Raw genomic sequence first — 22,718 nt, forward strand, 5'->3', positions numbered from 1 at the left:
CCTTCCCGCCGGAGTGGTACCTATTTATTTACTTGCACTTTGACGTGCTTTCGAACTGCTAGGTTGGCAGGAGCAGGGACCGAGCAACGGGAGCTCACCCCGTCGCGGGGATTCGAACCACCGACCTCCTGATCGGCAAGTTCTAGGCTCTGTGGTTTAACCCACAGCGCCACCCACGTCCCAATGCAGCATCTGTTAGGTCACAGCAATTCAACCAGTGACTACCCGCCAACCTTAGGATAAGAATAACTCCGCCAATTGCAGTCCAAGGCCCTGAATCATCTGTCACTGTCAGAAAACTGCTTGGCTCATTTTGACAGAGATGCGAGCAAATGCCAACCAGAGCAGGCTTTCCAAGTTCACGGACGGAGCTCTCAAAAGAGGAACAATCTGCCAGAATTATCAACATGTGGAAAATCCTAGCTCCTTCTAATATTTATAATTCTAGAGGCAGAAAAAGGAAAAGGGCTGCCACATCCTCTTTGACATTACCATTTCACTAGGAAAGAATAATAACAATGCGTTAACCGGAGACCTTGGTAGTAGCCAACCACCATATTTGGGCAACAAGTCGGGCTTGTTTTGCGAAGCCAACTGAGGATAGCTATAACAGGATCCAAGGAAGGCCCCCGCGGCATCATCTCTCTCAGAATGCACTGTCGTGCCTATGTATGCAGCCTTGAAAGGGAAAGGCTGGCAGAACAGTCAACACTGGCTAAGTTAAAGGCCAGATTTCTTGAAGCCTTCTGGACGGTGTGGAAACAGAAACTTGTTTGTCAGAGCTGGCCCCTTCTGCTCCTCCAGTTCGCTGATGTGGAAGAGACATTGATTTATTGTCAAGTTCCTAACCAGCGCTTGGACCCAAGTCAGGCCCCTCAATATGACTTAGCAATCAAAACAACATAATGTTTAAAACCGCATTAAAGGAGAAGGGGGGCGGGAAACAACACACAATAAAAAAGCAGCAGGCATTAAAAAAATCTGGGGGGGGGGACCAGCACAGAGATCTTGGAGGATTAAAAAAAACACAGTGACACCACAAGCAGTTTAGCCACCCACCTCCAAAGCAAAACAGAAACATTTCCCCATCAGCCTTTTAAAAAGAACCACTAGCTTGGAAGGCTTCCATACAGACAAGACTGCCACAGTGAATGCAATATCACTGGGAAAACTCAGTCTGGTCTCAGGTGACAAAGAGGTCACATCCAGAGTATACAGTGGTACCTCGGTACTTTCACGTGCTTCAGGGTTACATACGCTTCAAGTTACAGACTCTGCTAACCCAGAAATAGTACCTCGGGTTAAGAACTTTGCTTCAGGATGAAGAAGAAGAAGAAGAGTTTGGATTTGATATCCCGCCTTTCACTCCCTTTAAGGAGTCTCAAAGCGGCTAACATTCTCCTTTCCCTTCCTCCCCCACAACAAACACTCAGTGAGGTGAGTGGGGCTGAGAGACTTCAGAGAAGTGTGACTGGCCCAAGGTCACCCAGCAGCTGCATGTGGAAGAGCGGGGAAGCGAACCCGGTTCCCCAGATTACGAGACTACTGCTCTTAACCACTACACCACACTGGCTCTCCAGTGTGAACAGAAATCGTGCTCCAGCGGCGCAACAGCTGCGGGAGGCCCCATTAGCTAAAGTGGTGCTTCAGGTTAAGAACAGTTTCAGGTTAAGAACGGGCCTCCAGAACGAATTAAGTACTTAACCCGAGGTACCACTGTATATTGGAAGCACATGACTTCCCCTCCAAAATCCTGGGAACTACTGTTTACCCTCACAGAGCTACAATGTCCAGCACGCACTGCAAACCACAGCTCCCGGGATTCTTGGGGAGGGGGGAAGTCATGTGTTTTAAATGCGCCTTAAATGCACAGTGTGGATCTAACCTGAGAGCAGCTGTTCAGGCCTGGCACGAGGCTTCTCCATCTTCTTTCCCTCAGACCTGTCTCACCTTGCTCTGGGAAAAGGCCAAGGTGGTCCTTTCTCCAGAGCGAGGCATTCTGGGCAAGATGGCAAGGAGGATGTCTGTGTTGCTGCAGCAGCTACAAGTATTTTAAAGCTTATTATATTTTTTTAAAGCTTTCTCTCTCTCTCTCTCTCTCTCTCTCTATATATATATATATATATAAACTGTTTCAAAAGCCTTCCTAGCTGCTTTGGCAAACCACCATGATGCACACTACCACCTCGCCAAGAATGCTCTTTTGAATTATATACCCAACACATGGAATCGAACAAAGGGGAAAAGTGAATGGAATCTATGCGCCCTTACTAGAGTAAAATGTATTTTTACTTTTTTGGTATTGATGAACTGGAAAAATAAAAATGCAGCTCCCTTTAATGATTGGATTGAAGATATGTACAAACTCGCTACATGTGAACAAGTTGTTTACAAACGTAGTCTTGTTATGGACAAATTTAACGATATTTGTGATTCATTTTTATAAATGCCCTATTAAGTTCTAGTTAACTACAGGAACAATCCCCCCTTTTTTGTAATGTACTCAATATCTTTTTGGGGGTGTTTTTTCTACATAGGTACTATTTCCTGCTCAAGGGTCATCTAGTCCAACCCCCTTGCAATGCAGGGATCTCAGCTAAAGCATCCATAGCAGGTGGCCATTTGATTGTGCAAAGCAATCTTCCTTCCCAGTGTATCATTAAACAAACAAACCTCGCAACAGTGATCAGCACCAATGGTGCTCGTTTGGACCATACGGCTTGCCTCTGGCCCTGCTGAACTCTGACACCCAGGAAAAGGAGGATCATTTCACACATTACGTTTTTTCTAGGTGCATGTGTAACATCCTCACCCTGCCTGAGTATATGCATTAAAATGTAAGCATGAATGGAAACACATGTATCATACAGGTACAACATATCAGTTAAGATGGATTAGCTGAGCTGTCAAGTGAGAGACATAGCTTAGAGGTAGAGCATCTCCACTGAGTGTGGGAAGACTCATGATAAATCTTCAGCATCTCCAGGTAGGACCTAAAGAGGTCATCATCTGCAACCCCAGACAATTCAGTTCAGACAATACTAAGCTAGTTGGACCAGTGGTCTGACTTGATATGAGGGAGCTCCCTATGTTCTTAAGTACATTCAGTGAGAAGCTTGGGTTTACTCTGTCATAATGCATGGAATGGCTTTAAGCAAGGCCTAGCGCAGACAGCATAACTTTTATCTTTAGAAAACCACAAGGAGCAGGGCATAAAAGTGTTTCAAAGAAGGGAAGGCGATGGGGAAAACCGTAAATTTAAGGTTGAAACACGTACTTTACGTTAGTGTTGGTGCAGATGATGTACTCAATCTCGTCCGAATAAGGGTTCTGAAATGTGAAGCTGCTGGTCCGGATTAGCATCCATTCCCGGTTCTTGGTACGAAAGCGATACATCACAGAGAGCACCTGTCCTTTCAGTTTAACAACCTGCAGAGGCCATTGTAAAAGAAGAAGAAGAGTTTGGATTTGATATCCCGCTTAAGGAGTCTCAAAGCGGCGAACAATCTCCTTTCCCTTCCTCCCCCACAACAAACACTCTGTGAGGTGAGTGAGGCTGAGAGACTTCAGAGAAGTGTGCTCTCTGCATGTCACCCAGCAGCTGCATGTGGAGGAGCAGGGAAGCGAACCCAGTTCACCAGATTATGAGTCTACTGCTCTTAACCACTACACCACACTGACTCTCATGGAGAGAAGGTGGCAGGGGTGATATCAGCTGGGCTCCCAAGGAGCAATTATATGTGATTGTAGGAGAGCCCTATATACAATGGAAGATGCTTCTCCTCCTTTTTACATAGTTCTGTAGATCTTTTACAACTGAAGGGTAGCTTGCCTCATCCAGCAAAAACGACAGAGAACACTTTGGTAGACAGATCCCTTAAGTACACATAAACACAAATGGCCCCTTTATGGGCACTGGCATGGATGGGTGGTTGGTTGGTACCATAGGCCCTATTCGATATACAGTCCACAGTTCAACCTTAACACCTACTACTGTATGTGTTTTTCATGGAAATAACAGACAGGGCCTATGAATCTTCAAGGCATGACCTGTTTTGGCATAAGCCTCAGTTTCAAGATGGCCACCAACTTCCCACTGTGGAGTCCTTTCCTTTAGCCATTTGCATTGGGGTTTCCAAATAAGACTCATTACATCTTGTTTACCTGAAGAGAACTCACATCCTCACAGAAAGTCATTATTATATATTTTTGCATTCGTATCCTGTTTTTCCTCCCTGGAGTTCAAGTAGATTATATGCTTTTCCCCCCTTTAAACAATCCTATGAGAGTGAGAATCGTGGCTGAATAGGAATTTTGAACCCTGGTTTCCCAGTTCCAAGTATAGAGCTCTGTCTACCACACAACACTGCCTTTTGGGATTAATTGGTTGAGGAAGCTGCTGTATACTGGTTGGGGATCTATGGGTGATGTGGAATCTTCAGTTCCAATAGAACAGGCAGAATTGGAAAGGAGTTTCTTCTTTTTTTCTTCCCCTTTTACAGTTCCCAGAAATTCAGGCCTGGGAGAAAAAAACTCCCAAAGAGCTCATGCTTTATTTAAAATAAATCTCTAGCTTCAATCAGATGAGCCATATCCTTTGAACAACAACTTTCTACTGCCACACCTAACAATGGGATCGTAAAATGAAACAGAACAGTGTGTAAATGGCCAGCTGAACTGTTTCCTAATGGGTATTATTAGATAGCCATCCTCTCCAACTTTTGATACAAAATTCTCCTTGTTGTTTTTGGCCCCCAAGTGCCTCATTCAGACTTAATTTTTCCCACCCCTGACGAGCGACTTTATCTTTGACAGGAAGTAAAAACCCTGAAACAGACACTGGCCAAACACTCCAAAATCTCTCACCACACAGTCTTGCCTTAAACGGCTCCTGATAAGGCCAGCAATTCAAAAACATCTCATTTTCAGTGGCTTATTATACCCACTGTTAATCTTGTAACAATGTATTGATTGTCAGGGCCTTTGATGAGATAATCTCAGACTTATATCTTAAAAGGCTCCCTGCATAACAAATCACAGAAATTAAAACAAAAATATTGGGAGATCAGTTGCTTCCCTGACTTTATTATTATCATCCCACTTTCATTTTTTTGGAAGCAAAAATTGTATCTATGGATAATAGAACAAAACATCCCTAATAGAACAAAACATTTCAGAGTTTGTTTTTTGCAGATCTGCAGAATGAAGAGGGTAGGGAGAAGGGTAGTGATGTGAGCCGAGTGGGAAAAGGTGTGCAATAGTGTGGACCCAACATGGGATGAAAAAAGTAAGCTGGCCACCAATCTGAATGAGCAAATGGTGTTGTACAAGAGCTTGGCACTGGTAAGGAATAGCAGAACTGTTAGCAATTTGAATGGTGAACAACGGCAAGAAATAGCCTGTAAAATAGCAAGCCAGTCAACAACATGAATGGGGAAACGAAGGTGACTAAGACTATTGCACATTACCTAGGATTCAAAATAAAATGTGAAGTAACTATTCAAAAACCCAATCCTTGCAATAATTACACATCCCCTTTGGCTGATAAGATCCTGAATAAGCAGTGTCTCTCTTTCGCAAGGCAAAAATATTTTGGGAGAATAAACCAGGAATAGTTTTCACCCTTTATATATTGTTGGGAATACAACAGCAGGGATTATTTAATAAGCAACCTTAGGGTTATTTCTGCTAACTGTTTAAGTCACCAGACCCTCTTGGTTGCCAGCAACCAGTCAGAATGCCATGATTCTTGCTGGGGTAGCTCACACACTGATTGGCTGTGTAGTTCTGAGGGAGTTTCCTCCTGTATGTGCTGTTGAATATCTTCCTGCTGTGAACTAGGCATGAATCCCTAAGAAATATAAAACCTCTCTGCTTATTCACCCTCCTATTATTTACTCTATCCGATTTACTTTATCCAGTTTCTTTTCTCTCTGAACTTCATTTGCATTTTTCAAGCCACTCTGCTAACTTATATAACCCATTAAAATTAGCCGTCCACATTTCAACTGGAAAATTTGAATTCCAGTAACCGTCCGAAGTCGATACATAGTACTCGCTGTTAAATAATGGCAAGAAAAGCATCTGGAAGGTGTGACTGGTAACATGCCAAATTGCTTGGCAAAACACATGCTGGATCAATCAGATTCAATTTGTCGTACAATGACATGAATTCTGATTATATATCACTGGTGCTCTAGAAACCCAAAACTAGGCTTGGAATTGCTTCCATATGCTTGTATGTTTCTGCTGGAGAATCTGTATGCTACATTTGAATTCTTTGTATTGAAAGCCAAAATATTCAGAAACTATACATTTATTCTTGGTGATTTTAAGTAAACAACTTTTTTTTAATAAAAAAAATCAATTATATCGTAGGGGTGGTATTTTCTAAACATGTTAATTGACAGCTTAAGTATGTTTGGCTCTGTTTAAATTGGCAGGGAAACACCCACTGACTCCTGCAACGAGAGTTGAGCCAACACAGCCTTTATTTCAAAACGTTGCCTTTTATCAAATCTGGTCAACAGCCTCAAGTAGCAACAAGGGACAGTGACTTCTTTGTGGTGGCTCCAAAGCAATGGAACTGCTTCTGTAGGGATGCCCGCCTCAGTTCTCCCCTTATGGTCTTTAGGGGTATTCTTACTGTCCTTTTATGGCAGGGGTGAGGAACCTGTGGCCCTCCAGAGGTTATTGGACTCCAACTCTCATTGGATTCAGCCAGCATGGCCAACGCTCAGGGATGATGGCAGTTGAATCCCAGTAACATTGGCACAGCCACGGGTTCCTCCTCCTTGGTTTATTACCACTGCTTGTTGCTTTTAGCCATTTCTGCCATTGGATTCCATTTGTTTTAGAAAATGTCTAAGGAAACACAATGTGTGACACAACGTCATCATATTGTGAGTTTCCTTGTCTCCATGGGCCATGGGTGGGCAGGGGATAATTCAGAGCACAATGACATTGCATCACATGTTGAATTCCACCAGCTGGTATTTGGTAGACCTACACTGTGGCTTGGCATGATGTGACCTAGCCTATTGACTTGTTACAGGCCACTGGACAATTATTATTTTACAAATGAACATGGATTCCAACTTGATTTTCCCCCATGGAAACCCAACACTGCAGTTGCTGTACCACACCGGTACTTAACATTCAAACTATAAGCCAGTGTTGTTGGTTCAATGTGATACCAACCCCTTAGTGCCACCACTGGTGTAGACACCATATGTGTAATGTGATTGTACAATGACTGTTTAAGGTCCAGCAACCATCTGCGTGTTTATAAAAGCTACAGTGATTCATGAGTGAGTCTGTTTTAGGATTTTAGCATTAACAGAGAGAGAGAGAGAGACCCAGGCTACCTAATTTACCCATTTTTCTTTGTATTATAACCAAGGGTTATATATTTGTCTGTCTTTTATAGTTATATATGTATAATGTATCTATACACTTGGATAACACAACACCCAACAGTACTGGTGTTAAAAGTAGTATAAAGCAGGACGGGGAATGAGGCACAGTTTCTAGGTAAGATGTTACCTGCTGGAAGCTCTCTCTTAAATGGCTTTGATCTTCTGGATGGCAGAATTCTATAATGTCTTTCCCCAAAAGGTCCTAGTAAAGCATCCACAAAAGGAGAAAAACAGAAATGTAAAAATTACAAACAAGTTTCCAAACTCCATAAGGCATCAGATAAGTTTCAGTATCAGTATAGCTATTATAGATAGATAGATTCAGAGACAAAATGCAACAGTCGCTCTAAGCAGGATTTGTATTCTTTCAGCTGCTCCAACCTTAAGACCTATGCAGTGAAAGTACTACAGTGGTACCTCGGGATAAGTACTTAATTCATTCCGGAGGTCCGTTCTTAACCTGAAACTGTTCTTAACCTGAAGCACCACTTTAGCTAATGGGGCCTCCTGCTGCTGCCGTGCCGCTGGAGCACGATTTCTGTTCTCATCTTGAAGCAAAGTTCTTAACCCGAGGTACTATTTCTGGGTTAGCGGAGTCTGTAACCTGAAGAGTCTGTAACCCGAGGTACCACTGTATTATTATTTTTACTTTACAGCTACTTTTCTTCCAAGTAGTTTAAGATGGCATACATGGTTCTTCCTTCTACCCATTTCATCTTCAAAACAACCCTGTGGTGTAAGTTAGGCTGAGGGAAAGTAACTGGCTCAAAGTCACTCAGTGAGTTTCGTGACTTGAGTCGGGATTTGAACTCTGGTCTCGAAGTCCTAGTCTGACACTCTAATGAATACTTCACGCTGACTGTATTCTGCAGTAAGCTGCACCAATGCGCTAATTTATATGTATAGATGCCTCTGGGAAATCAAGATGGTGGGTGGCTGAGGTCTCATCAGCACTGTGCTTCATGGAGCACCCAAAAGCAGTTTTTAAAAAGTGGGGAAGGAGTGGGAATGTTGGGGGCCCCTGTAAAAGACCCAGGGTTTGGACTCCCAGGCCACTCCTTAACACCTGAACTACATTAGGCTCAAATGCTTGCAGTCAGTTAAGGTCCCATCTGTCAGTTTTTCATTTCTTGGTGCAGAAAGCATTGATTTGATGTGTAGAGATCTTTCCTATTCTAATAAATTCAAGAGGGTTCTGGAAGTTTCTCTGTGTGAAAGAAGCAGAAGGTTCATGGTGTTTGGGTTATTTCTTCAGAGAAGCAGAGTACAGCTGGTTTAAACTGGTTTTGTTATCTCTTCTATCAAGGTCATGCTGACTATAAAAGTAAGGCCAGAAGGAGCCTGGGTTTCATTTTCTCTTACTATCTCTCTTCCGTCTGGTGTGGTGTTCTGTTTATAGTGCTAAGGTTTAGACTTATTATAAGTAATTGTAAGTTTAAGGTAAGTCTGCTGCAACTGGATTTCTTATGGACAGTGCCAATCCTGAATGTATTGGATTTGTAACCATTATGCTCATTTGCCTTCAGTAGCAGTAAAGCTCTGATGGATGAAATACAATGGCCTCTGGTCTATTTTGGGGGAATCCTGCAGCGTGTTTTAAGTTCTTACTCTGCTAACTATACATTGGAATCTACTCTGGATCAATATTGAGTAGAATTTCATGACACCATCTGCCCTTCATGGGGGCTGCTAAGGATTCTAAGAGCTGTTAGGTAGAGTTGCCATATTCCCCAAAGTGCAAATCCAAAGTGTTGAGATTTTTCTTCCCCCCTTTCTTCCCTTTATTTTTTCCACCTTTTCTTGAAGCTTTTGAGCTTGTTTTGGGAACATCTCTCCCCCCCCCCCCAAAATCTATGTCTATGGCCTTTTTTTGAATTATTAACCCCACTTGCCATACATCAGGGTTTCCTCGGACACTTTGCTGATTTGCCGAAAATCCGCCAGGACGCCGTTTTCCTGCCCGATTCCTGGACATATAGCAGCCCTACATTAGGAGACCTACATTTCTCTCACAGAGCTACAATTCCCACAAAGGTAACAAACAGACCTGGGGTTGATAGCCAATGACACTGATGCATCTTGGATCCACAAAGGTGATGATTCCGTCTGAGTTGTGTCTGGACAAGAATTCTGTGGGGACAGACATTCCATTCATGTCCATGCACATTGGAGAACTGGTAACCTAGGAGAAACAATATGAGATGCTCAATTCCAAGGAAAGGGAAGAAGATCTCCATGTAGAGTCTGATTTCTGCCTGCAATAAAATCTGTTGTGGTATTGCCCACATTTTAAACTTTCACCCCAGTCATGTGACTTCCCTCTTAGAGCAGGTAACATCATTCAAACACACAAGCCAAAAGCACAAGGGATATCTAGTGTCAAGCAGAATTAAGGAAGAATAATTCACAGGCCATTTTCAAGTTGCGCTGTTCCAAGTGTCTCACACAGTAAACAAATACCATACAGAAATAAATTTTAAGTCAACACACTTATTATAAGATGATTAAGACTCCCAGGACGTCAAGTGTTTATCTGAAAGCTACTGCTTCATCAAAGTAAAATGGTTTTGTTTAAAATAATCAAAGGTCTTTGAAAGCGGTCTAAATAAACCCTGGAGTCGAATTTTAAAATAGTTTTATTACATTTTGAGCTATGCAAACTGTAATCAACCGCATAAAATAAAAGTCAAAGTGGTGTGTTTTTTTTAAAAAAGCATGCAGTGTTTTCATGCTCACATTGCCTCACATTTACACACAATATTTCTTACTGAGCCAGCTAGGGGCCTGTTTTAAAACCTGCAGGCAAAGGTGGAACTCTCTCACTCAGTTACTCTAGAGCAGGGGTTGCGAAAATGGCACCCACAGCTGCAAATTCATCTGCAGAAGCCTTCTCTGGTTCCCACAGGGTCCCTTCCCCTCACTGAAATTAGGCTTGAAAGAATCCTTCTTATGTAGCCAACATAATGGGTGGTGTTGTGGTATTTGGTTGGGGGGGGAAGGTGTGGCATCTACAGCAGTCTCCAGTTTTCAAATGTGCCCACAGGCCCCAAAAGCTTGGTGACCCCTGCTCTAGAGGACTGGGCCATTGCTGGTGAGGACCTAACCCTCCGCGCTGTCCAAATGTACTTCATATTAACGAAAGCACATTGAATAGAACTTCCCAGGCTGAACACAACTTCTCCTCTGCCCCAAAGCAGCTCATGGGATAGAAGCGTGAGTTCCTTCATCCATGCCTTGCTCTAAGGAATGCAAGGATCACATTGCAACTAATGGCTGCAACTGAGGGTATAGCCACATTCAAACAATACAAAAAACGAGCCAAGGTGAGACTTGAACTCATATGCTCCCCCCATCCTGCCTTATGCATGCAATGAGTTTAGAGGGTCCCACTTCTGTTTTTAAACAATCTACAGTTCCGCATCACGCCCAAACTCAGGGAATTGTGAGTTGTTTAAACTATGGTTAGTATTCATTAGCCACGCCTGAACTGTGGTTACAGATCCTGGCTTGTTCTGACATCATGGTTTAAATAAACTGCAGTCCCCAGAATTTGGGCATCGTGCAGAACCACGGACAGTTTAAAACTGAATGTGGGTGCTTCTGATCTCTTCCTTGGGCATGGGAAAGAGGAGAAGGAAGGAGGAAGCTCACCGTGGCCTGTGTGTATTTCGTACTTAATTTAAAAATTAAGGACAGAGTATAGACAGCCCTAAGGACGCGGGTGGCGCTGTGGGTTAAACCACAGAGCCTAGGACTTGCCGATCAGAAGGCTGACGGTTCGAATCCCCGCGACGGGGTGAGCTCCCGTTGCTCGGTCCCAGCTCCTGCCCACCTAGCAGTTCAAAAGCACGTCAAAGTGCAAGTAGATAAATAGGTACCGCTCCGGCGGGAAGGTAAACCGTGTTTCCGTGCGCTGCTCTGGTTCGCCAGAAGCGGCTTAGTCATGCTGGCCACATGACCCGGAAGATGTACGCCGGTTCCCTCGGCCAATAAAGCGAGATGAGCACCGCAACCCCAGAGGCAGCCACAACCGGACCTAATGGTCAGGGGTCCCTTTACCTATAGACAGCCCTGGCTGATAGCATATTTAAAGAGCAGTCCACTCTAACCCTTTCTTGTGGCAGCAACATGGCCACTCAAGAGTTCTGGGAATGCAAAGGACTTTATGAGGAAATCAGCAATATGTTTTTCAGGCTGCAAGCAATATCTCTTTCCTATGACCTCTTCTCCATACCCCACAGTGCCAGATTGGTTTCTCAGGTACGGACAGCACGTACAATGTTCCTTTCCTTTCCTTAAAACTGTCCCCTAAACAGCAAGTGTCAGGATGTCAGTCTAAGGAAAAACAAGACTTCCAGCTGAATGATTTACTTCCTGGGGAAAAGGAGTTCATAATTTCTGCCCCCTCCAACTTCTCTGCGATTAAACCTGCCCTTATCCCATCGCATGCCATGATCTCCTCGGCTGCTCACAGTGAGCCTTATATAAGAGATGTTTGGTTGCTCCATATGGACAACAGTTTGTTTTGGCAGCTGTATCATTTGCAAAACACCCACACTGGCTCCCTTCATCTCCATCACTTTGGGATCTTCAAGTGTGATTAAGACCGCAGGGCAAAGATGCACTTCCTTGGAAGTACGGATGGGAGAGGAATTCAATTGTTTGCATTTCAGTGAGAAATCATCTGTTTTGCACTTCTCAAACCTACATGTGAACTGAAACACAGCTACCCTTAAAAATTTGCACTTAGAATCATAGAATTGGAAGGGATCCCAAGGGTTTTGTAGTCCACGCCCCCCCACAATGCAGGAATCTCAGCTAAAGCATCCATAACAGATGACCATCTAATCTCTGCTTAAAAACCTCCAAGGAAAGTAGGAACTTCTCCAAGTTTTGCAATGCAGCTCTTCAGCTAAACGGTGTGTACAAAAACACATGTATGGGGGGGGACACATTATATTTGGGTTAATTGCTTGAAAAATACGTATGCCAGTCAAATTGCATAGAAAAATATGTGCGATAAGAAAAAAGTACACTAAAATCTCAAGATTTTAATGAGGTTTGATGAGGAAATGTGGAAAACTGAATTTAAGATTGGAAAAGCTGGGAGAAGTAAAATCGACGTTTGTCCATTCCTACTTAGAAGTAAGCTCTTCCAAAACCAGTGGGTGAAATAACCTAACCAAGTCCCTTTCAGCTGCACATCTAAGGTGCCACCCATACTGATGTTTTTTACTTTCTGAAGGATTGCTGCATTTGTATTTTTCACAAATGCAACTGTCGCTCAGGGGTAATTGTGCATTTCTTCATCACGCAACTGCATGACACACATCGCTGACGGTTATATCTGTGCGGGCAGTGGGTGGTGTTTGAAAGGTATTTTTTACGGTCATTTGTGTGTAGAACGTGCTAGCCTTTTCCTGCTTTCCCCGCTTAATGCATGTCCACCTCAACATAACTATCTAATATTAAACGAATATTGAGGTGATTCTCAAGTTGAACCCCATCCTTGTACTTAATGAGGAGGATGCGATTTGGGTTAGGTTGCAGGGGTGTATAGGAAGACCACGGTGTACTTTTGTGTTCCTTCATTTTTGCTGCTGGGAGAAGGACCTGCACATAGCTATTATCAATCCGTCAGTATGGACAATCGAAAAATTGGGTACGTAATGCATGGTACAATGCACTAATGAACACTCACCACAAACATAATCTGTAGCACCGGCAACATTTTCCATTTGTGGTTTCTGACCGCAGAGAACTGTGCAATACAGAGTGTGTTGAAAAAAGACCCCCTGACTGCCAAAAGGAGGAGGAACTTGGAATACAATCACAAACATCCCCCTCCTCTCCCCAGCGAACAGTGAAGGTTTAGGGAAATGGGCTTTAAATTAAGCACAGCTGCAGAGGTCCATACGAGAAGCAGCATCCCCCCAAAAAATTCAATAAAAAAATACGGCCACCTTCAAGTTGTTAAGATAAAGAGAGATGATAAAACATCCATCCCATAGATTCACTCTCAGCCGCCTGAGCTTAAAGTTTAAAAGATGGGAGCAGAGAGGAAAGGGGTGGGAATGATGGCTGTAAGGGTTCCAAGTGGTTGCTCGAGAGCAAGGAGGCAATTACCTGCCCTACTCGGTTGTAAAGCCTTGCTTTAGCTGCAAAAATAAACTTTATTTGTCCAGAGCGCCACTCTCCTGTGGCTGGCTCATTCACTGGCAGAATCCATGAGTGGGTGGTCCTTAAACTTTCCCCAGCAAAGTAATTTCTTGATGCCCAGTCTGCACCTCCCCTCTCTGCGCGGAAGCTTACTGCGCAAGGGGGGCGTGGGTAATGGAGGACCCCTCTCCTCCCTGCTTTGCCCAGGCAAGGTGTCCTGGCACTGCCTCGCCTCCTCCGAGCCCTGAAGCTCCTCTCCACTGGAGGCATGGTTACTCTCCTCCATTGAGGAGGAGCTGCTTCCCACAATCCTTGGCGGCTCTCTATAATCCATTCGGCTTTTCCTCTCCCCCTCCTGAACTGATGGCAGTTCCCTGTCATCGGCAAATTGGTTGGACAGGACTGTGTGGTTGGTTCGCGTGGGAGTACAACGACAACAGCAAGTAAGACAGCCAGCATAAAACTGCTTCTGAAGAATCCATGTAAAACAGGGGTCCCCAACCTGCGGCCCATGGGCCGTAAGCGACCCACGAGTTGCCCCAAACCGAGCTGCCCACTTGGCGAGTCCCCGCGCACTGCGCTAAAAAGGCACAGGTCAGCAGGGGGACTCTCTTCCGTGGCTCCGGAAACTGCTTCTGCACATGCCCAGATGCCAGAAATTGTTTCTGTGCATGTCCGCAGCACCAGAAATCACTTCTGCACATGCCTAGATGCCAAAAATCGCTTTTGCGCAGGCACAATTTCCAGCGTCTGGGCATGCGCAGAAGTGATTTCCAGCACCGCAGACATGCACAGACACAATTTCTGGTGTTGCGCTGTGCCAGCCTGGCCCACGAAGGATCTCTGTGGGAGTGATCCGGCCCATGCCCGGTAAGCCTTGTCGACCCCTGATGTAAAAGGTAGCTTCATCTTACAATTAGCTGCATCTTATGTGGAAGCACCAGTATAACATTTCCACACACGTAAGCTAAGGAACTGCCCTCCAAGGATGAAGCCACCTGTTTTGTTATAATCAGGGACAAGTTCATGACCGCTGCAACGCAATGAGCGTGAAAACCTTTACTTTCAAACAGACAGGATTTAGGATCAGGGTATTTGAAAGGGCATTGTTGGATTTCGACAACCTCTTGTTAAGGCCTGTTGATCACATCACAGGTAAGATTTGATGTGGAGTTCCAGTGGTCCATGGCATAAAACATACAAACACCTTTGAAAACATTTTAAAGTATTTACCTGAAGCCTCCCAATTGCCACCAGGCAATATTTGCTGCCTTGTCCCACCTCGGCATCTTCTTCTGGTATAGTCATTCCTAAGAACAACAACAATGTAATAATTCCACTGTTATACAGGTTGTTGTTTTTTACGTTTGTACGCTGTCTTTCTTCCAAGGAGCAGACAGCAGCTCTGAGCCCCTCATTTTCCTTCACACCAACCTAAAAGCAGTGCAGTAGTGAAAGGAAGCCCAGCTCTGAGATATTTGTTGTTGTTGTCGCAGAGTAATGATGTCATTTACTAGAACATCAGGGGAACTGACAGACTCTCCTTGCTCTAGCAAGTGAATAAGGTGATAGAGGCTTTCAGGGTTTATTTTGGTTTAAGATAAGCACAGAGGAAGTCAGGGAATGAAGGAAATAATCCAGAAGAGGCTGGGTACTTTTTGTTTTATGGGGTTCCTACTTCACGCTAGCAGTTTATATAGCAACACATTTTTGCAAAAATTATTTGCATTTTAATTAAGTGCTAGTTGTTGCATTTCAGCTGGTTTAATGTATTTTGTTGATGTCCGAAGTTTACAAGTCACACAGCATCACTGTGATCAATGAAGATTGCTCCCAGGGTGCGTTCATGTATCATACTTGGTTCATTAGGGCAGTTTTGTTTTTTTGCTTTTACTGTAGAACAAGAACTCTGCATTTTCTTAAAAAGACAAAAACGGATCACCAACATATTCTGTCATACTGAAAAGGAACCAGCAAACTGAAAAAATATGTGGGTGTTTCATTATGCTTTGTGTGTTTCCAACCTTTTAAATGGGATTTTATGTTCTAAACATGAAAAGAATAGAAAGGCATTCCAGAATACTATTTTTGGTGCCTCGGGGTTGCACAAATAGCGATGTTGGGTACATTAGCTGCCCACTAGTTTTCTAAATCTTTAACTAATCAGATTACCCAAAATGTGTTTTGGGGCCATAAACTTCCTACAAATGCTTGATTGATTCTAAGCTATTTAAAGCCCCATTCCCCAGAGTTTCTTAGATTCACGTCGCACAAGAGTTATGAATTGCTCAGAAACATATTTTGGCATATTAGTCAAGTGGATTAGAAAGCAAGCCAGTATTTTGAAAAGAAATTCAATTCAAAGTATTTTAATCTCTTCTATATGGGCAGTAGTGCGTGTGTGTAAGAGAGAGAGGGAGGAAGAATCAGGCCATGCAAACAGAATTCTGTTGCATCTGAATTTTGAATACAGCGGTACCTCGGGTTACATACGCTTCAGGTTACAGACTCCGCTAACCCAGAAATATTACCTCGGGTTAAGAACTTTGCTTCAGGATGAGAACAGAAATTGTGCTCCGGCGGCGCGGCGACAGTGGGAAGCCCCATTAGCTAAAGTGGTGCTTCAGGTTAAGAACAGTTTCAGGTTAAGAACGGACCTCCGGAACGAATTAAGTACTTAACCTGAGGTACCACTGTATTCTGTGCAAAGTGGAAATGGTAGCACTATCAGGCTGGTGCCCCTCTTGCTGGTCGTAGGGCCCTGCCACTGCCCCCTGCTCTCCCTTAAACACCCAGGCAAGAACATACACCTTGGCAGATTGGGCATGGTAAAGGTGACGTAAAGGTAACAACAGCAGCTTCTACTTGTGGGTTTCCGTCAGGCATCTGGTTGGCTCTTATGAGAACAGGGCGCTGGAGTAGTTGGGTCGTTGATCTGATCCAGCGGTGCTCTTATACAGCTAGAGCCTTGGCAAACGTGTGAGCCTTTGGCATGAGTCGAAGAGCAAGAACTAAAGGACAGTTATTCTTCAAAGTTACATGAATGTTTCGTGACCGGGTGGAATGGTCGCTGAGGGAAGCACTTCTGGAAGAGGAGGAGCCAAGTGTGCACCAGTCATTTGGCATAATGGTAAGCTTAGTGAGCCAGTGTGATATACAGTGGTACCTTCTAAGTTTTAATTTATATATTTTTTAACTCTTGCTATACCTATTGTCCCTGTTATACCTACAGTGGTACCTCAGGTTAAGTACTTAATTCATTCCAGAGGTCTGTTCTTAACCTGAAGCACCACTTTAGCTAATGGGGCCTCCTGCTGCCGCCGCACCGCCGGAGCACAATTTCTGTTCTCATTCTGAAGCAAAGTTCTTAACCTGAAGCACCATTTCTGGGTTAGCGGAGTCTGCAACCTGAAGCGTATGTAACCTGAAGCGTATGTAACCTGAGGTACCACTGTAATTGCAAATTCAAATGTATCCCTATCGTGACTTCCTTGATATTGTATGTGGGCTGAAACTGGTCTGTGACCGAAATAATAAAAAGTCACAGTGGTACCTTGGTACTCAAACGGCTTGGCTCCCAAACAAATCGGCTCCCGAACGCTGCAAACCCAGAAGTGAGTGTTCCGGTTTGCAAATGTTTTTCAGAAGCTGAATGTCCAATGCGGCTTCCGCAGTTTAACAGATTAAGTTTGAGAACCAAGGTACCACTGTAGTAGTGTTTGACGTCAGAGATTTTCCTGCTGCTGTTGCTGATGCACTATTCACATCACAATGGCCTTAGCGAACTGTCATATTCCTGGTATAGTCACATGTATGCTCCCAGCCAGTGAGGGAATCATATAGTGAACATGATGGCATCACTACACCACAAAGCCAATCAGATTGGACTAGGAGATGAGCTCACTAAAGGCAAATGAAGTCCGTTGAACAGAGAGTGTGCAGTGCAAATGACCAGGCAGACATTTTCAAAAACAGTTTGCCTACTATAAATGCAAAGAAACATAAATAAATGTCCAAAATTGAAACCTTGTTGAGAAATGAGGTTTTTGATAGATGGAGTACTGGCAAGGGGGGGAAAAGTAGATTAAATCTAAGTAGCAGATACTATTAAAGCAACACCATGTTGGAAAATTTATTAGCTGTGCTATCCCATCATATGCACAACTCATAAGAAATCAAGTAATTGGTCTGGTATTAATCAATTCATGACTCAATAGACCTTTCAGAGCAAATATGCCAAAAAATTAATCCAGTCACAACTCAGGTGCTACTATTGGTAAAAGTCCACCATTTACATTTCTGGCTTGGGAAAAAAGTCTTTCTTCTCCTGGCTGATAGTTGCAAATAAGTAACTTTTGAACATTAACAAGGATTTAAGGTGGATTACCACTTTTGTAATGTTACGTATAATTTTGCATACATATATGGCTACACCAGGAAGACTGATGCCTGCCCATTATTTCATATTGGAAACAAGGTTGAACCCAAATGCCAGCCCCATACACCCCATTTCACAGCACCATATGGGTGTGGTATTTTGCATATCGTGCAATGGGCAGAATTTGTTATCATTGTGGAAGTGGGCTTACCATTGGGGGTATGTATGTAGTGCTTCTATTTAAATGACAGTAGATATTTCTAAATACGGATTAGTCCATGCAATTTCTTTTGCAGACCTGTCTTCTTTTGTCCTTTGCTCTTCCGCGAAGGTGGCTAAAGGCAAGGAACAATCTCCTAACCGCAGTGTCCCCTCCCATTTGCAAATATTGAGATAATATCATTGAGCTCCTTTTCAGGGCTGTTGTAAAGATGGCTGGGCTAATGTAGATAATATAATTTGAGTAGTCAAAGGATAGAGACAATGAGTGTTTGTTTTTGAAGAGTCTTGTGAGTGGGTAGCACAATCTGTTCCACCCTGTGCTAGTTTTCTGCTTACATGGAGGTGTGTGTGAGGAGGTGTGTGTGTGTGAACATTAAATTTCCTACCCAAATTGGTTCAATTATTTCCTCCATCTCCAGCCATAGCTGTCAAGCGTCCCTTATTTGGCGGGACAGTCCCTTATCCCAGTGCCATGTCCCGCTGCTGTCCCTTATTGATGATGTCCCTTAAATAAGCTACTGAAGGTAATGGGGCCCTTTCTATGTCCAGCTGTGCTTTGTCAACAACAAATTGTTGCTGTTTTTTTGTGTTGAATATATGCTATATGGTAATTTATGGATCTAATAGGTATGTAAAGCCATTTGCATGCAACAAAATATGTATTTTATCAAAGTAATTGTTGATCCCTTATTTTGGCTGCTGATCCCTTATTTTCGAGGCTGCTGGCCCCTTATTTTCAAATCTGTAAGTTAACAGCTATGTCTCCAGCTACTTAGGCTGTTTACACACCATACATTTAAAGCACAATACCCACCCAACCACCCAAAAAGAACCATGGGAACTGTTAATTTGTTAAGGGCGTAGGGAACTGTAGCTCTGTGAGGGGGGGGGGAGTCACTGAAACAAAAATGGAGATGCAGGTGGCTGGACTATAAGGCTCTCAAAAGAAACACTGGTTAAGCAGTAATGGTAAACAGGGCCAGCTCAAGAGATCTTGCTTGAGGCAAAACAGGGCAGGGGGCGCTCTGTCTTTGACACAGATGAGCCACAAGTTCTGGAGCAAGGTGTCCATTTCTAAATTCAATAGATCCCACAAAATCCTAATTAGCCTGGCTTTTAGTGGGGGAAAGCTGCTAATCCTTATGATTTCACAGAACATCGGTACAGTGGTACCTCGGGTTAAGTACTTAATTTGTTCTGGAGGTCCGTTCTTAACCTGAAACTGTTCTTAACCTGAAGCACCACTTTAGCTAATGGGGCCTCCTGCTGCTGCCATGCCACTGCCGCGTAATTTCTGTTCTCATCCTGAAGCAAAGTTCTTAACCCGAGGTACTATTTCTGGGTTAGTGGAGTCTGTAACCTGAAGCGTATGTAACCTGAGGTACCACTGTACGTAATGGGACAAGATGGCACCCCTCAGTTGAATCTTACTTCAAAACAAGAAACATCATAATAATGTTCTCCTAGTACAGTGGTACCTCGGGTTACATACACTTCAGGTTACACACTTCACTAAGCCAGAAATTGTGCTTCAGGTTAAGAAATTTGCTTCAGGATAAGAACAGAAATCGGACTCCGGCGGCGCGGCGGCAGCAGGAAACCCCATTAGCTAAAGTGGTGCTTCAGGTTAAGAATGGTTTCAGGTTAAGAATGGACCTCCAGAACGAATTAAGTACTTAACCCGAGGTACCACTGTATGGGGAAGGGGGGGGTGATAGTTCTGTGGCACAAACAACTCAAATCTCCAACAGAGGGGAGTAGCCAGGGGGCATAGGAGGAAAGGAGGCTGCTACTGCTACTTCCCAGTATCTGCTGCCTGAAGCAACTGCCTCACTCTAATAGTAGAGCCGGCCCCGATGGTAAACAGAACCTGGATAGCTAGAAAAACAAAAACAAAAAGTGACAATTTGGAGAGAATTAACTGAAAAAGAAATATGTGCTTTTATTTTATTGACACTTGGGTGGGTTGAGGGTCTTTCTGTGTGCGACGTGCACTTGGGAACTCTCCGGATGGGAACACTAGTCTTGGCTTTGCTTTAACACTTATAAAAACTTCCTACACACACACTTTACAGTTTCTCTCAACCAAATATTTTCCATCAATTGTTATGCGATGAACAAAACCGATTAGGAAAAACATCATATGGACTGCATAAAAATTCATTTCCTTCTCAGAAATATGAGATCCCTTAATTGAGCGGGATGAAGGGGAGACAAAAACTTTTCAAAATTAAATTTAGAACGACAAATACTGAGGGATGGGGGCATTTCATTTCTGCACTTCGTGGGCAGGGTTAATGCAACAATTTATACAAAGTTAATATGTCCAGCCAGCTAGCCAAGCAGACAAAGCAAATGGATGATCAAAGGTCTGGGCAAAGGGCTCGTTTTATCGAAGGCGTCTCTTCCTACTAATGTCCCAGTGCTCAGTTTCACAATCTACCAAAACATGCATTACGCATGTCATAATAACCTACCGAAATAGCTGGATAACAAGAGTATGGGTTTTCATGAGGCAATTTTAAACATTTCCCTCCTGGGGTGCAGAATTAACACTCACTTAGTTTATTTTGTAGGGCAATGGGGTTAAAAACAAAACAAAACTCTACATTCAGCTAGAGAAAAACCTTTCCACAGAAACATGCTAGAGCTCCTTGGCAGCCAAGGCCACATTCACACCATACATTTAAAGCACGATAAACAGTCGTGACTTCTTGCAATGAATCCTGGGAGCTGCAGCTTGTTAAAGGTGCCGAGAATTGTTAGGAGACGCCTTCGTAGGGTTGCCATGTGTCCTCTTTTCCCAGGACACGACCTCTGGTTGCCACATGGTCCTCTTTTTCCTGGATACGTCCTCTTTTTCAGGATAAACATTTCTGTCTGGGCAGATTTTTAAAAATTGGCAAAATGTCCAGGTTTTTTGTTTTGTTTACGGTAACCCAATAATTTTTTTCTAGTGCATTAGACTCAGATCTAAGGCACCTGGCTAAGCTAGTCTGCAGCAGAGAATCACAACAGAGCAGCATCTTAAACAGGCCACATACTGTGTAAATCTCTTCTCTTGTGGCTGAAACAAAAGGATGCTGGCTCAGCTACAAGAGGAGCCTGGGAGGGCAAGAGTTAACAACCCCCCTGCCCTTAAGGAGAACCCATATGTACATGTTAAGCAGTTTAATAAATTGTTCTGTGCACACTTATGTTCACAAAGATGTGAACGTGAGCCCAAATACCGTATTTTTTGCTCTATAAGACTCACTTTTTCCCTGCTAAAAAGTAAGGGGAAATGTGTGCGTGTGTTATGGAGCGAATGCAGGCTGCGCAGCTATCCCAGAAGCCAGAAAAGCAAGAGGGACTGCTGCTTTCACTGCGTAGCGATCCCTCTTGCTGTTCTGGCTTCTGAGATTCAGAATATTTTTTTTCTTGTTTTCCTCCTCCAAAAACTAGGTGCGTCTTGTGGTCTGGTGCAACTTATAGAGTGAAAAATATGGTACTTTCATGTGGCAAGTGAGGGAGCAACATGTATTATTATTACTATTTTGCTGTTGCTGAAAGTTAAGAACATTGCTACTAGCGATATATCACAGATTCTATAGCCTACATATAGTAGGGGTTTTTAAAATGAGAGTCGTCACAGCGATCCATAGTTAAAAGTCAGGAAATGTGCTCTCTTTTTTGCTCTTCAAAATATAGCAGCCCTACTTTTCCCCTCACAGAGCTATAATTACCAAACTGGTTCAGCAATCAATCCCTTTTCCCAGGGAGCTCTGGGAATTGTAGTTCTGTGAAGGGAATATGGGGGTCTCCTAACAACGCTCGGGGGGAGAGTCATGACTATTTAAAATAGTATCCTGCTGCTTTCAATGTTAGGTGGCCCGACTCAATAATGGAAACTCGGTATACTTTGAAAGGTTTTCGGGCCTGCTGCTTATTACATTTTTATCCTAGAGGAGTTTCGAAGGAAGCATAGGTTATCTTTCCATTTTATCCTCACAACAACCCTGTGAGGGAGGTTAAGATATTTGGAGGGGAGTAGGCAGAGGGTCAAGGTTACTTACTGGGCTTTAAATGTAAGTGGGGATACTATGAAGACATTTTGCCATAAGGAACTGGATGCTAGCAGCTGCCAAGATCTCTATAGCATAACAGTGGAAATAGTTATAAAATCTGACTATATCCTTATGGTATAAAAATCTCTGGAATTCAGTTATTGCAGAAAAAAATGAGTTATGGGTCTCTAAGGGACAGGAAAATCCTGATCATTTCTATTCAATATGGTGGGATTATATTTCATATAGTTTAGTTTCAGATTTACAGATACTGTATCTCTCCCCACGCTGCCATCTAGAGAAATATGGCTGTGATGATTTTAGACTGGGTATTATCATTTAATATGTTTAGGTTTTGTATGCCTTGCCTTTAGCTGCATGCATTATTAAATTTTTGTTAAGGTTGACTTGTCTCTAATAATAATTTGAAAACTGGTAAAAATAAGCGTTACAAAAAAATAATAGGTAAGTGAAGATTTGAACCCAGGTCTCCCC

General features: G+C 43.3%; 1 protein-coding gene across 4 annotated transcripts in view; it reads right to left on the minus strand.

Moving 5' to 3' along the window:
* The window catches only part of ARNT2 (aryl hydrocarbon receptor nuclear translocator 2), a 152,264-nt gene that overhangs the window by 34,669 nt on the left and 94,877 nt on the right, over positions 1-22,718 (minus strand). For all 4 annotated transcript variants that reach the window (XM_081171129.1, XM_081171128.1, XM_081171130.1 and 1 more), the window contains exons 9-12: positions 14,811-14,887; positions 9,466-9,600; positions 7,546-7,620; positions 3,278-3,429 (exon numbers count right to left, since the gene is read on the minus strand). In XM_081171129.1, the coding sequence (XP_081027255.1) occupies positions 3,278-3,429; positions 7,546-7,620; positions 9,466-9,600; positions 14,811-14,887 (439 nt within the window). The remainder of the gene's footprint in view (positions 1-3,277; positions 3,430-7,545; positions 7,621-9,465; positions 9,601-14,810; positions 14,888-22,718) is intronic.

Source organism: Podarcis bocagei (genome assembly GCF_964188305.1).
Source record: "Podarcis bocagei genome assembly, chromosome: 14".
NCBI lineage: Eukaryota > Metazoa > Chordata > Lepidosauria > Squamata > Lacertidae > Podarcis > Podarcis bocagei.